This window comes from Papio anubis, chromosome 7 (assembly GCF_008728515.1).
Source record: "Papio anubis isolate 15944 chromosome 7, Panubis1.0, whole genome shotgun sequence".
Taxonomy (NCBI): Eukaryota; Metazoa; Chordata; class Mammalia; order Primates; family Cercopithecidae; genus Papio; species Papio anubis.
Window position 1 is genome coordinate 147,408,209 of NC_044982.1, and position 13,319 is coordinate 147,421,527.

Sequence of the window (13,319 nt, forward strand, 5' to 3'; positions counted from 1 at the left end):
GATTTAATGAGAATGGTGAAGTTTGGAAACACTTTGATCATTAAAGCTTTAGTTGACTATAGAACTAGATTAAGTGGCAGGTTCTTTCTGATGGTTACTTACTTCATAGTGATTGTAGTTCAAATATGTGATAGGTTTATTTTGGAATCCCTGCTCTGTTGATACCTTCTTGTTTGGGAAATCACCTTACCCGCAGCCCTGCCAAAACCTTGGGCTTGGATGGTTGTGTTTCTGCCATGTGACCCTCAGTTCAGATATTTGGACCAGTGGTGGACTCTTGAACCTGACACAGGCAGTCCATCAACCTGGCCAGTGACCAACCAGGTTATCTTGCTTGAAAATTTAAGCAAAAGAATACAGAGAGCTAAAGGACATAGTCAGTTGTTGGTGGGTGTGGTACTCTTATGGAGTCAGTTCATAATACATAGGCAAGCTGAGGTTGTGAAAAAGCAGAAACTATTAATAAGCAGAGAAAGCGGGTTTGCAGAGAGGAGGATGCATCAGGCAGGCAGTGAGTTAAGAGATGACATGGACCAAGAAAGACAGACGGGGCACATGACTTTGGTTCCTGGTGGCTTCTCAGCTCTAGACTCCGAAAGGCCAGTCTATACTCTTACTTCCTGCTTCTTGTTGTCCATGAAATGACTTCTTTGATCTTACAGCAAACCTCAACCCTACCACCTCTTGTTTTTGACATAAGGGTTTCTGTTCCTTGTAGCCAAAAATCCTTGACTAAAATAAACTACTACTGAGGTGTTGCCAGCAGTGGTTGCAACAGAGAGCTATAAACTTATATCTTCGTCATTAAGCAAACGGTGGAATGTTTTTTAGTTGCTTCTTTGGAAGTAGAACTCGATGTCATTAAAATCTGTGTACATCCATATTTTCCTTGTTAATCATTTAGAACATTCTAGTTTTCCACCCTTTTCTCACTTGTGATAATGGTATTGGTTTCGTAGGGTGGGTCTTCAGGAATGCTGTTTGGGGGAAATAAAAAACACCCGAAGTAAGCTTACATCAAAGGACAAGATTGCTTCTGCTGGTTTATAATGGGTAGACTTTCTGATTATCTGCATCAGGGACATAATCTTGATTGCCTTGTCAACAAAATCCATTGCCCAATTAACTGGAGATTTTTATGGCTGGAGAAACTCCGGATATATAGCATAGGAGGTGGGGCAGGGATGAGAGTGAGATAATCCACAGTCTGTGTTCCATCTCCAGCAATTACAAGTTGCATTCCTCATCAAATTTAGCTTCTACACCAAACTGGCATTTATCTGGGTGGAGATGTGTAAACAGTGGGCATCCTGGGAATGGAGCTGTGGCTGGGTTTTTTTTTTTTTTTTAATGAGCTCAAAGAGAGGGCACTATGTACGTTTGCATAAAACATACACTGTATACATTTGCATAAAACATACATACAAAAGCTAATCTGGGAAATAAAGTCCCAAGTTAAGTAAAAAAGTTTCTATATCTGATAGAATGGACAGAAAAATGAGCAGCAGTTGGGAAAAGGACACTTGGAGGGTGGTAGAGGGAGAACTCATTTACAGCGAGTGGTAGTGTAGCCACGTGGCTAGACACTTAGACTCTGGACCCAGACTAGCTGGATTCAAATTTCAAGTCCACCATTTAGAAGCTATATGACCTTGGAGAGGTTACTTAATTTCTTGGTGCCTCAGTTTCTTCATCTACAAAGTGGAAATAACAATAGTATCTACCTCGTAGGTTTGTTGCAAAGATTAAAGGAATCAATACATGTAATATGCCTAGTGCAGAGTCTGGTCTGCTTAGTGAATGCTGCCTACTTCTTATTATTCTGTAAGACATAACCTAGTGGCCCAACCAGATCAGCAGGATGCAGCAGAACTAACACCGCATGTGTATTCTATTCTTTTCCCGATGAAAATCCAATAGATTTACTCTTTTACCATGAAATGTGTGTGTATTGGCTGAAACAAGAAAGAAGATTCATTAAAGAGCTACTAAAATGAAGGTGGGAAGAGAGGGGCTTTCATATACAGAGTGAGAAGAGGTTGGGTTCTGGCCTGGAAAAATGAAGACTGAGATGCACTATGTTGAGTTTTATGAAGGATAGGAATAGTATGAATAATAACTTGTTTATGGAATACTGGGAAATTAGAGCTGGCATGAAAGATGAATATTTTGAGGTGAATACTTGAACAGATGGTTACTTGACAGTGCCTGCACAGTGAGTGGTTCAGTCATGGTGCTTATTAGCTCAGAATTTTTGAGAGCAATCTGGAAAAAGGCTGTGGGTTAGATGATTCCTTAACTATTGAAGGTAGTTGGGGATGTTTGTGATGGAGCCCTAGTTTACTTCAGTTCAGTATTTGTAAATAAATTATATTAATATAATACCTTAAAGAACGGTTTAAGCACTCTAATCATTCAGTTCTCATGATAGTCATTTACTGAGCTTTGACTGCGGGCAAGACTCTGCTGGGAATCAAAAGATGGGAAAGATGGGTCGTGCTGAAGTTTCCAGTCTGTATCGCCACCCAGAAGCACTGTCATTAAATTAATTTGAGGGCGTAATGTGTTTCATTTGCTTTTACTTATATTTTGAGGCCAGAGAATGTTTAGTTATTTTATAAGAGTTCAGGATTGATATTGTGAAGGAGCTGAATAAATAAAAGTTCTCTTCTTGCTATTATTTTGTTTTCACGTCTCTACCCAGGCTACACTGTAACGTCAGTAGAAAAGTTTATTTTAAAATTTATTTTTATTTTTAGAGTAGTTATTCATAAAAAGCAATGTTAGAGTTAGAATTTAATGTAGAGATTATCTTCTAAAGTTCCTTATTTTACAGATAAAGGAGATGGGCCCCTGAGAACTCAGGTGACATGCTCAAGGCAGCAAAGCTTGGACGGAAGCCCAGGTTCTAGTCTTCCGTGTTTTCTTTCCTATCCAGCTGCTTCCCCCAGGAGGATCAGGGTAATTGTAGTCCAGCTTATTTCTGTGTACACACAAGCTGTAATGTGTAGTGTTTTATCCCATAGTACCCAGAAGCAATTTACCATGAAGCCAATAAAGATTCAGCTCAGGGCCTCTCACTTATAGGAGCTTTGGGGTGGGAAGGAGGAAGCCAGTTTGCAATCAGCAAACATTTCTGTAAGCATGTCTGGTCAATGACCTAAAGAGATACTGTAAGAAATCGACTCAGCCCTCCCCAAGATCCTAGTAATTTGTTGTGATCTTTTTCACATACTAAAATAAAAGAAACTCACTTTTGTACCTAATTTTGAATTTGTAATTTTGTATTTTTTTTCTTTTTTTTAAGAAATGCCCTTCTCTTGCTCCAAGATTATATAAATTTCTGGCTCCATGAAACATGGGTCAGCTTCTGATGTCCAAACATACTATCACTTGGGAATTTCATTTAAATATTCTAAATTTTATTTCTAAGTGCATTTTTATTAAAAAATTTGGGCTGGGCATGGTGGCTTACACCTATAATCTTAACAATTTGGGAGGCCGAGGTGGATGGATTACCTGAGGTCAGGAGTTCAAGACCAGCCTGACCAATATGCTAAAACTCTGTCTCCACTAAAAATAAAAATAAATAAATAAATAAATAAATAAATAAATACACATATTTATATTTATGTATGCCAGGTGTGGTGGTGGGTGCCTGTAATCCCAGCTACTGGGGAGGCTGAGATGCGAGACTCGCTTGAACCCAGGAAGCAGAGGTTGCAGTGAGCCACGATTGAGCCACTGTACTCCAGCCTGGGTGACAGAACAAGACTCCATCTCAAAAAAAAAAATACATTTAAATTACTTTTATTTTTATATTTAATTTTAACTTTTGTTACAGTAATAAAGAAAAAGTTGTGTTAAAATGTTTTAAATAAAAATGGCAATCCCTTGCCTCAGCCTTCCCTACCCCTTGATATTTTCCCAGTTAACTACTTTTAAATCTTTTATGTTTTTCTGAATTTTACCTCTATATTATTTATTAATGACTTACTTTCTTAATTGATTAGTTTTAGACATTATGTATTGGGTTGCTATAATGGTAGGCAATAATTTAACTAATAAAGTGCAAACACCCCTTGTTTCTCCTCACATTTCCCCAAAATAGTTAAGTCACAATTTTTGATTATTTTAGTCATCAGTATTTATATTATCATTGACTGTGTAAATATTGTTCACATCAGAAGCAATTATTAGCCTATGGCATCCTTTCTCATGTAACTTTTTGTTTGTCCTAGACTTTAATAATTATCTTAGTTTCTTCTGCCTAATTTTCTGTGTATATGTCACCGCTTTTCCTTTTTTTTTGGTAAAACTTTTTGTTTTCCCCAGAGTTCACAATTGCTTTGATTTTCCTTTTGCTTCATTTTCTGTGTATTTAGCCAAATATATCATCAGAACTGCCAAACATCTATCATATCAATATTACTTTTGGAAATGGTTAAGCATATTGGATAATCTACCAATCCTCCCTCCTACCCTTTTTTCCCTAGAGACCTCCTCCTGCTCTAATATGGACTGATTTTTTTCTAGTGTCTAAAAATTACATCATAATAAGGCTTTGATGAGGATGTTTGGTAAGGATGACACTCAGCGGGCTCTTTCTAAATCCTAGGGAATTGTCTACACATTATAAGTAATTTCACATAAGCCAAGTTTGAAAGTGTGTTTTAGGTATCTAATGTCATAGAAGGACTTCCTTCATTTTCTCCTTGACTAGGTTTATATAGTAGAGTGAAGAGAATGCTCCTGATTCTGGATAAAGATGGATAAAGTACTATATCTGGATGCCTGAAATGCCTAGTGACTAAAAGTAGAATTTGCTAATATATAATTCTAATCTTATTTCTTGACATATATATTAACCTTAGGATCAGTCACCTGAATTTTGAATTCCAAACAATTACTAAGAATATATTCCCAGACAATTTCTTATTATCCTCATGCTCATAGTGACACTTGCTGCTATAAAAACTAGTTTTAATATAGGTAAGTTAAATATAATTTTAAACAATATTTTTTAAACATGGCACAAAATTGTTTTACATACTAGTATTTATTAGTTGTATTAGAAGCTTTACGTAATAGTGGAGAATTAACTATACTAGTTTCAATAATAGCTTTTTATTTCAGTACTTTACATATGCAGAATATTTAGTTATTTTTTTACTGTGTACTTTCAGAGTAGGCCAATAGCGTTATTTTACTTTGCTGAAGTAGAAGTTAAAGTCATTGAAATTCATGATTAAGTTTTCTTATGGAACTTCTTGTTCTCAGATAATTCATCCCCCTGTAAAGGAGGATTAGTCTTTTCCTAGATAATCCACATGTAAACCATGGAAGACAGATTTTTTGGGAAGTAGACACTTTTTTTTTCAGTGTGTTTCACTATATTTTAATGTCATTCCTTTTTGAGATTGATGCAACTCAAATGTCATGCTATTCAGCTGAAGTCTTGTAGAACATGGCTGTCTACTTTCATCTCGTTTTTTAAAATTTACTTCCTGAGAATATTGCTGGAAGAAAAAAAATGTTTTTAAATATTTACAGTCTTGGTTGAAACACTCAGCCCTGGTAACCTTTACAAGCAGAGATTAAATATGTATGATCAAATCATTCTCCCCAAATGCACCGCCTCTGGAATGCCCCTGGCCTCTGCCTAGACCTGTAGCTTTGAAGCAATGACACATCTCAGGATGCACCACCCTTCACCCTTCCTTTTCTGTCTTCAGCAGTATTGTCCACTGAGAGTTGTGGACAGACAAGGGAGGGCTGAATCCCCAGGGGTAGGGGTAGTCTGCCTTGTATGCCAATTTTTTCTCCAGTTAAGGAATTGGGTGGTGGTGGGGTTCATGCTGAGGGATGGGTGGGGTCAGAGAAACACCACCCAAAGATTTTGCCAGGATTATGACATTTCCCCTACAGTTTTGGATACTTTATACAGAATTATTTTTCTATTTTTATATGTTGTATAAGGGGTTACTTGCATTTATATTGTATAACTGGATGCCTCCCAAAAATATATGTGTTTACTCAGTCAATTGACTATGTAAACTTTTGGTTTATTTCATCAGTTACAGTCCACATCGCGTCTCTCTGAAGAACAGTTAAAGTGTCTTCTGGATGAATGCATAGTTAAACAAAAATCCATCATTAAACTTTCTTCAGAAAGAGAAAATGAAGACATTGAGGATGTAATACCTATGTTCCCCCAGCTTTCCAGGTCCATCATCTCTAAATTACTAAATGAATCAGGAACAAAGGTCCGGAAAACTGAGGCAGAAGATGCAGATATGCTTGAGAGTGCAGAACGTGAGGCTTCTAAAGGCTACTATCTCACTAAAGCTTTGACTGGACATCACATGTCAGAAGCTCTTGTCACTGAAGTAGAGAATATGAAATGCCTTCAATTTTCCAAGAATGATATTATTAGTGACACAAAAGACTATTTTATGTCAAAGACTCTTGGCATTGGGAGACTGAAAAGGCCCTCCTTCTTGGATGATCCACTGTATGGTATCACTGTGAGCCTTTCATCAGAAGACCAACATCTGAAACTCAATTCTCCAGAGAAAACAAAAGCAGGTGAGGCTTGGCGAACATGTGTTTTGCTAAATAAGTCTCAAAAGCACCTCAATATAAAGGTATTATTGTTTAAATTAGAGTAGGATAAGAAGGTATGTCTGTAAGTCACAGGTAGCATCAGTAAGAGCATGCAAACATAAAACCTATTTCCCAATGGTCTTATGAAATCATATAATTTTCATATAAGGAGTAGGGAAAGGATCCAGTTTCAGCTTTCTACTTATGGCTAGCCAATTTTCCCAGCACCGTTTATTAAATAGGGAATCCTTTCCCCATTTCTTGTTTTTGTCAGGTTTGTCAAAGATCAGATGGCTGTAGATGTGTAGTATTATTTTTGAGGGCTCTGTTCTGTTCCATTGGTCTATATCTCTGTTTTGGTACCAGTACCATGCTGTTTTGGTTACTGTAGCCTTGTAGTATAGTTTAAAGTCAGGTAGCGTGATGCCTCCAGCTTTGTTCTTTTGGCTTAGGATTGTCTTGGCAATGTGGGGTCTTTTTTGGTTCCATATGAACTTTAAAGCAGTTTTTTCCAATTCTGTGAAGAAAGTCATTGGTAGCTTAATGGGGGTGGCATTGAATCTATAAATTACCTTGGGCAGTGTGGCCATTTTCACGATATTGATTCTTCCTATCCATGAGCATGGTATGTTCTTCCATTTGTTTGTGTCCTCTTTTATTTCACTGAGCAGTGGTTTATAGTTCTCCTTGAAGAGGTCCTTTACATCCCTTGTAAGTTGGATTCCTAGGTATTTTATTCTCTTTGAAGCAATTGTGAATGGAAGTTCATTCATGATTTGGCTCTCTGTTTGTCTGTTACTGGTGTATAAGAATGCTTGTGATTTTTGCACATTAATTTTGTATCCTGAGACTTTGCTGAAGTTTCTTATCAGCTTAAGGAGATTTTGGGCAGAGACTATGGGGTTTTCTAAATATACAGTCATGTCATCTGCAAACAGGGACAATTTGACTTCTTCTTTTCCTAATTGAATACCCTTTATTTCTTTCTCTTGCCTGATTGCCGTAGCCAGAACTTCCAAACTATGTTGAATAGGAATGGTGAGAGAAGACATCCCTGCCTTGTGCCAGTTTTCAAAGGGAATGCTTCCAATTTTTGCCCATTCAGTATGATATTGGCTGTGGGTTTGTCATAAATAGCTCTTATTATTTTGAGATACGTTCCATCAATACCGAATTTATTGAGCGTTTTTAGCATGAAGGGCTGTTGAATTTTGTCAAAGGCCTTTTCTGCATCTATTGACATAATCATGTGGTTTTTGTCTTTGGTTCTGTTTATATGCTGGATTACGTTTATTGATTTGCATATGTTGAACCAGCCTTGCATCCCAGGGATGAAGCCTACTTGATCATGGTGGATAAGCTTTTTGATGTGCTGCTGGATTCGGTTTGCCAGTATTTTATTGAGGATTTTTGCATCAATGTTCATCAGGGATATTGGTCTAAAATGCTCTTTTTTTGTGTGTGTGTCTCTACCAGGCTTTTGTATCAGGATGATGTTGGCCTCATAAAATGAGTTAGGGAGGATTCCCTCTTTTTCTATTGATTGGAATAGAGTCAGAAGGAATGGTATCAGCTCCTCCTTGTACCTCTGGTAGAATTTGGCTGTGAATCTGTCTGGTCCTGGACTTTTTTTGGTTGATAGGCTATTAAATATTGCCTCAATTTCAGAGCCTGCTATTGGTCTATTCAGGGATTCAACTTCTTCCTGGTTTAGTCTTGGGAGAGTGTAAGTGTCCAGGAAATTATCCATTTCTTCTAGGTTTTCTAGTTTATTTGCATAGAGGTGTTTATAGTGTTCTCTGATGGCAGTTTGTATTTCTGTGGGGTTGGTGGTGATATCCCCTTTATCATTTTTTATTGTATCTATTTGATTCTTCTCTCTTTTCTTCTTTATTAGTCTTGCTAGCAGTCTGTCAATTTTGTTGGTCTTTTCAAAAAACCAACTCCTAGATTCATTGATATTTTGGAGGGTTTTTTGTCTCTCTCCTTCAGTTCTGCTCTGATCTTAGTTATTTCTTGCCTTCTGCTAGCTTTTGAATGTGTTTGCTCTTGCTTTTAAGCTCTTGCTCTTCTCTAGTTCTTTTAATTGTGATGTTAGGGTGTCCATTTTAGATCTTTCCTGCTTTCTCTTGTGGGCATTTAGTGCTATAAATTTTCCTCTACACACTGCTTTAAATGTGTCCCAGAGATTCTGGTATGTCATATCCTTGTTCTCATTGGTTTCAAAGAACATCTTTATTTCTGCCTTCATTTCATTATGTACCCAGTAGTCATTCAGGAGCAGGTTATTCAGTTTCCATTTAGTTGAGCGGTTTTGATTGAGTTTCTTAGTCCTGAGTTCTAGTTTGATTGCACTGTGGTCTGAGAGACAGTTTGTTATAATTTCTGTACTTTTACATTTGCTGAGGAGTGCTTTACTTCCAACTATGTGGTCAATTTTGGAATAAGTGTGATGTGGTGCTGAGAAGAATGTATATTCTGTTGATTTGAGAGTTCTGTAGATATCTATTAGGTCTGCTTGGTGCAGAGTTGAGTTCAATTCCTGGATATCCTTGTTAACTTTCTGTCTCGTTGATCTGTCTAATGTTGACAGTGGGGTGTTAAAGTCTGCCATTATTATTGTATGGGAGTCTAAGTTTCTTCGTAAGTCTCTAAGGACTTGCTTTATGAATCTGGGTGTTCCTGCATTGGGTGCATATATATTTAGGATAGTTAGCTCTTCCTGATGAATTGATCCCTTCACCATTATGTAATGGCCTTCTTTGTCTCTTTTGATCTTTGATGGTTTAAAGTCTGTTTTATCAGAGACTAGGATTGCAACCCCTGCTTTTTTTTGTTTTCCATTTGCTTGGTAGATCTTCCTCCATCCCTTTATTTTGAGCCTATGTGTGTCTCTGCATGTGAGATGGGTCTCCTGAATACAGCAAACTGATGAGTCTTGACTCTTTATCCAATTTGCCAGTCTGTGTCTTTTAATTGGACCATTTAGTCCATTTACATTTAAGGTTAATATTGTTGTGTGTGAACTTGATCCTGTCATTATGATATTAGCTGGTTATTTTGCTCGTTAGTTGATGCAGTTTCTTCCTAGCATTGATGGTCTTTACATTTTGGCATGTTTTTGCAATGGGTGGTACCGGTTGTTTCTTTCCATGTTGAGTGCTTCCTTCAGGATCTCTTGTAGGGCAGGCCTGGTGGTGACAAAATCTCTAAGCATTTGCTTGTCTGTAAAGGATTTTATTTCTCCATCACTTATGAAACTTAGTTTGGCTGGATATGAAATTCTGGATTGAAAATTCTTTTCTTTAAGAATGTTGAATATTGGCCCCCACTCTCTTCTGGCTTGTAGAGTTTCTGCTGAGAGATCTGCTGTTAGTCTGATGGGCTTCCCTTTGTGGGTAACCCGACCTTTCTTTCTGGCTGCCCTTAACATTTTTTCCCTCATTTCAACTTTGGTGAATCTGACAATTATGTGTCTTGGAGTTGCTCTTCTCAAGGTGTATCCTTATGGCATTCTCTGTATTTCCTGAATTTGAATGTTGGCCTGCTTTACTAGGTTGGGGAAGTTCTCCTGGATGATATCCTGCAGAGTGTTTTCCAACTTGGTTCCATTTTCTCCATCACTTTCAGGCTCACCAATCAGACGTAGATTTGGGCTTGTCACATAATCCCATATTTCTTGGAGGCTTTGTTCATTTCTTTTTACTCTTTTTTCTCTACACTTCTCTCTCTTGCTTCATTTCATTCATTTGATCTTCAATCACTGATACTCTTTCTTCCAGTTGATCGAGTCGGTTACTGAACCTTGTGCATTTGTCACATAGTTCTTGTGTCATGGTTTTCGTCTTTATCAGTTCTTTTATGGTCTTCTCTGCATTGATTATTCTAGTTATCCATTCATCCATTCTTTTTTCAAGGTTTTTAGTTTCTTTGCACTGGGTACGTAGTTCCGCCTTTAGCTCTGAGAAAGTTGATTGACTGAAGCCTTCTTCTCTCAACTCATCAAAGTCATTGTCCATCCAGCTTTGTTCCGTTGCTGGCGATGAGCTGTGTTCCTTTGGAGGGGGAGATGCGCTCTAATTTTTTGAATTTCCAGCTTTTCTGCACTGCTTTTTCCTCATCTTTGTGGTTTTATCTGCCTTTGGTCTTTGATGATGGTGACGTACTGATTGGGTTTTGGTGTGGGTGTCCTTTCTGTTTGTTAGTTTTCCTTCTAACAGTCAGGACCCTCAGCTGCAGAGTTTGATTGAGGTCCACTCCAGACCCTGTTTGCCTGGGTATCAGCAGCGGAGGCTGCAGAAGATAGAATATTGCTGAACAGCAAGTGTTGCTGTCTGATTCTTGCTCTGGAAGCTTTGTCTCAGAGGTGTACCCAGCTGTGTGAATTATGAGGTGTCGGTCTGCACCTAGTGGGGGGTATCACCCAGTTAGGATACTCAGGGATCAAGGACCCACTTGAGCAGGCAGTCTGTCCATTCTCAGATCTCAACATCCGTGCTGGGAGACCCACTGCTCTCTTCAAAGCTGTCAGACAGGGACATTTACATCTGCAGAGGTATCTGCTGCTTTTTGTTTAGCTATGCCCTGTCCCCAGAGGTGGAGTCTACAGAGGCAGGCAGGCCTCCTTGAGCTGCGGTGGGCTCCACCCAATTCGAGCTTCCTGGTGGCTTTGTTTACGTACTTAAGTCTCAGCAATGGTGGGTGCCCCTCCCCCAGCCTTGCTGCCGCCTTGAAGTTAGATCTCAGACTGCTGTGCTAGCAATGAGGGAGGCTCCGTGGGCGTGGGACCCTCTGGGCCAGGTGTGGGATATAATCTCCTGGTGTGCCGTTTGCTAAGACCCTTGGTAAAGCACAGTATTAAGGTGGGAGTTACCCGATTTTCCAGGTGTTGTGTGTCTCATTTTCCCTTGGCTAGGAAAAGGAATTCCCTTCCCCGTTGTGCTTCCCAGGTGAGGCGATGCCTTGCCCTGCTTCAGCTCTTGCTGGTCGGGCTGCACCCACTGACCAGCACGGACTGTCCGACATGCCCCAGTGAGATGAACCTTGTACAGAAGAAATCACCTGTCTTCTGTGTTGCTCACGCTGGGAGCTGGAGGCTGGAGCTTTTCCTATTTGGCCATCTTGGGCGCCCCCCCGACATAAAAGAATTTAAATGTATAACCAGTTTTCGAATAAAATACTGAAAATATGGTTCACATTTATTCTTTACATTACCAATGAAAGTAGGTAATGTTGCTTAAGAATTATGTAAGTCGCATATTCTATATAAAGATTTGGATTTTTTGTTTCTTACATGAAATTTCACAAGCTGTAATTAAAAAAAATTTTTTTAAAATTGGCATCATAATTATATAAATTTTGGGGGTAAAGTGTGATGATTTGATGTATATAAACAATGTGAGATGAGTAAATCAAGCTAATTTACATATCTATCACCTCACTTACCATTTTTTTGTGGTAAAACACTTGAAATTTACTCTTATTTTGAAACATATAATATGTGATTAGTGACTGTAGTTGCCCTACTGTGCAATTCATCTCAAAATTTATTCTTCCTAAGTGAAACTTGGTACCCCTTAGCCAACAACTCTCTGTTCCCTTTTTCCCCGTTTTCATCCCCTAGCCACTGGTAACTTCCATTCTGCTCTCCACTTCCATGAGTTTGACTTTTTAAGATTCTGCATATAAGTGAGATCATGCAGTGTTTGTCTTTCTGTGCTTGGTTTCCACTTAGCATAATGTTTTCCAGGCTCATCAGTGTTGTCAGGAATTAAAGAATCTGTCTTTTTTTTTCCGTAAGGCTAAATATTATTCCATTGTGTTTATATACCACATTTTCTTTATCCATTCATCCATTCATGGACACTTAGGTTGATTCCATGTCTTGGCTATTGTGAGTAATGCTGCAATGAATACGGCAGTGCAGGTATCTCTCTGACATATTGATTTCAGTTCCTTTGGACATATACCCAGCAGTGGAATTACTAGATCATATGATAGTCCTATTTTTAGTTTTTTGAGGAGCCTCCAACAGTTTTCCATAATGACTATACTGATTACATTTCTGCCAGCAGTGTCAGGGTTCCTTTTTGTCCACAGCTTTGCCAAAACTTATCTTTCATCTTTTTTTTTTTTTTGAGACGGAGTCTCTCTCTGTCACCCAGGCTGGAGTGCAGTGTGTGATGGCACAACCTTGGCTCACTGCAAGCTCCACCTCCTCGGTTTGAGCAATTCTCCTGCCTCAGCCTCCTGAGTAGCTGGGATTACAGGCATGTGCCACCACGCCCAGCAAATTTTTGTATTTTTAGTAGAGATGGGGTCTCATCACGTTGGCCAATCTCGTCTGGAACCCCTGACCTCAAATGATCCACCTGCCTTGGCCTCACAAAGTACTGGGATTACAGGCATAAGCCACCACGCTCGGCCTCTTTCATCTTTTGATAATAGCTGTTCTAACAGGTGTGAGGTAGCATCTCATTTTGGTTTTAATTTACATTTTCTTAATGATTGGTGATGTTAAGTATTTTTTCATGAACCTGTTTGCCATTTTTATGTCTTCTTTTGGGAAATGTCTATTCAGGTCTTTTGCCTATTTTTTAAATTGTGTGTGTGTTTTTTTTTTTTGCTATTGAGTTGAGTTCCTTATATAGTTTGGATATTAACCCCTTATCAGATGTGCAGTTTGAAAATTTTCTCCTACTTCACACATTGTC

At 38.6% G+C, this 13,319-nt stretch overlaps 1 protein-coding gene across 3 annotated transcripts in view; it reads left to right on the top strand.

Moving 5' to 3' along the window:
• The window catches only part of FSIP1 (fibrous sheath interacting protein 1), a 188,360-nt gene that overhangs the window by 160,306 nt on the left and 14,735 nt on the right, over positions 1 to 13,319 (top strand). Inside the window, exon 11 of one of the 3 annotated variants that reach the window (XM_021940414.2) lies at positions 6,219 to 6,588. The exons of 1 other annotated variant lie outside the window; for it this stretch is intronic. In XM_021940414.2, coding sequence (XP_021796106.2) covers positions 6,219 to 6,588 — 370 coding nt within the window. Of the gene's footprint in view, positions 1 to 6,077; positions 6,589 to 13,319 lie in introns of all 3 variants that reach the window. One more of the 3 variants, XM_003900754.5, reaches the window with a different exon arrangement.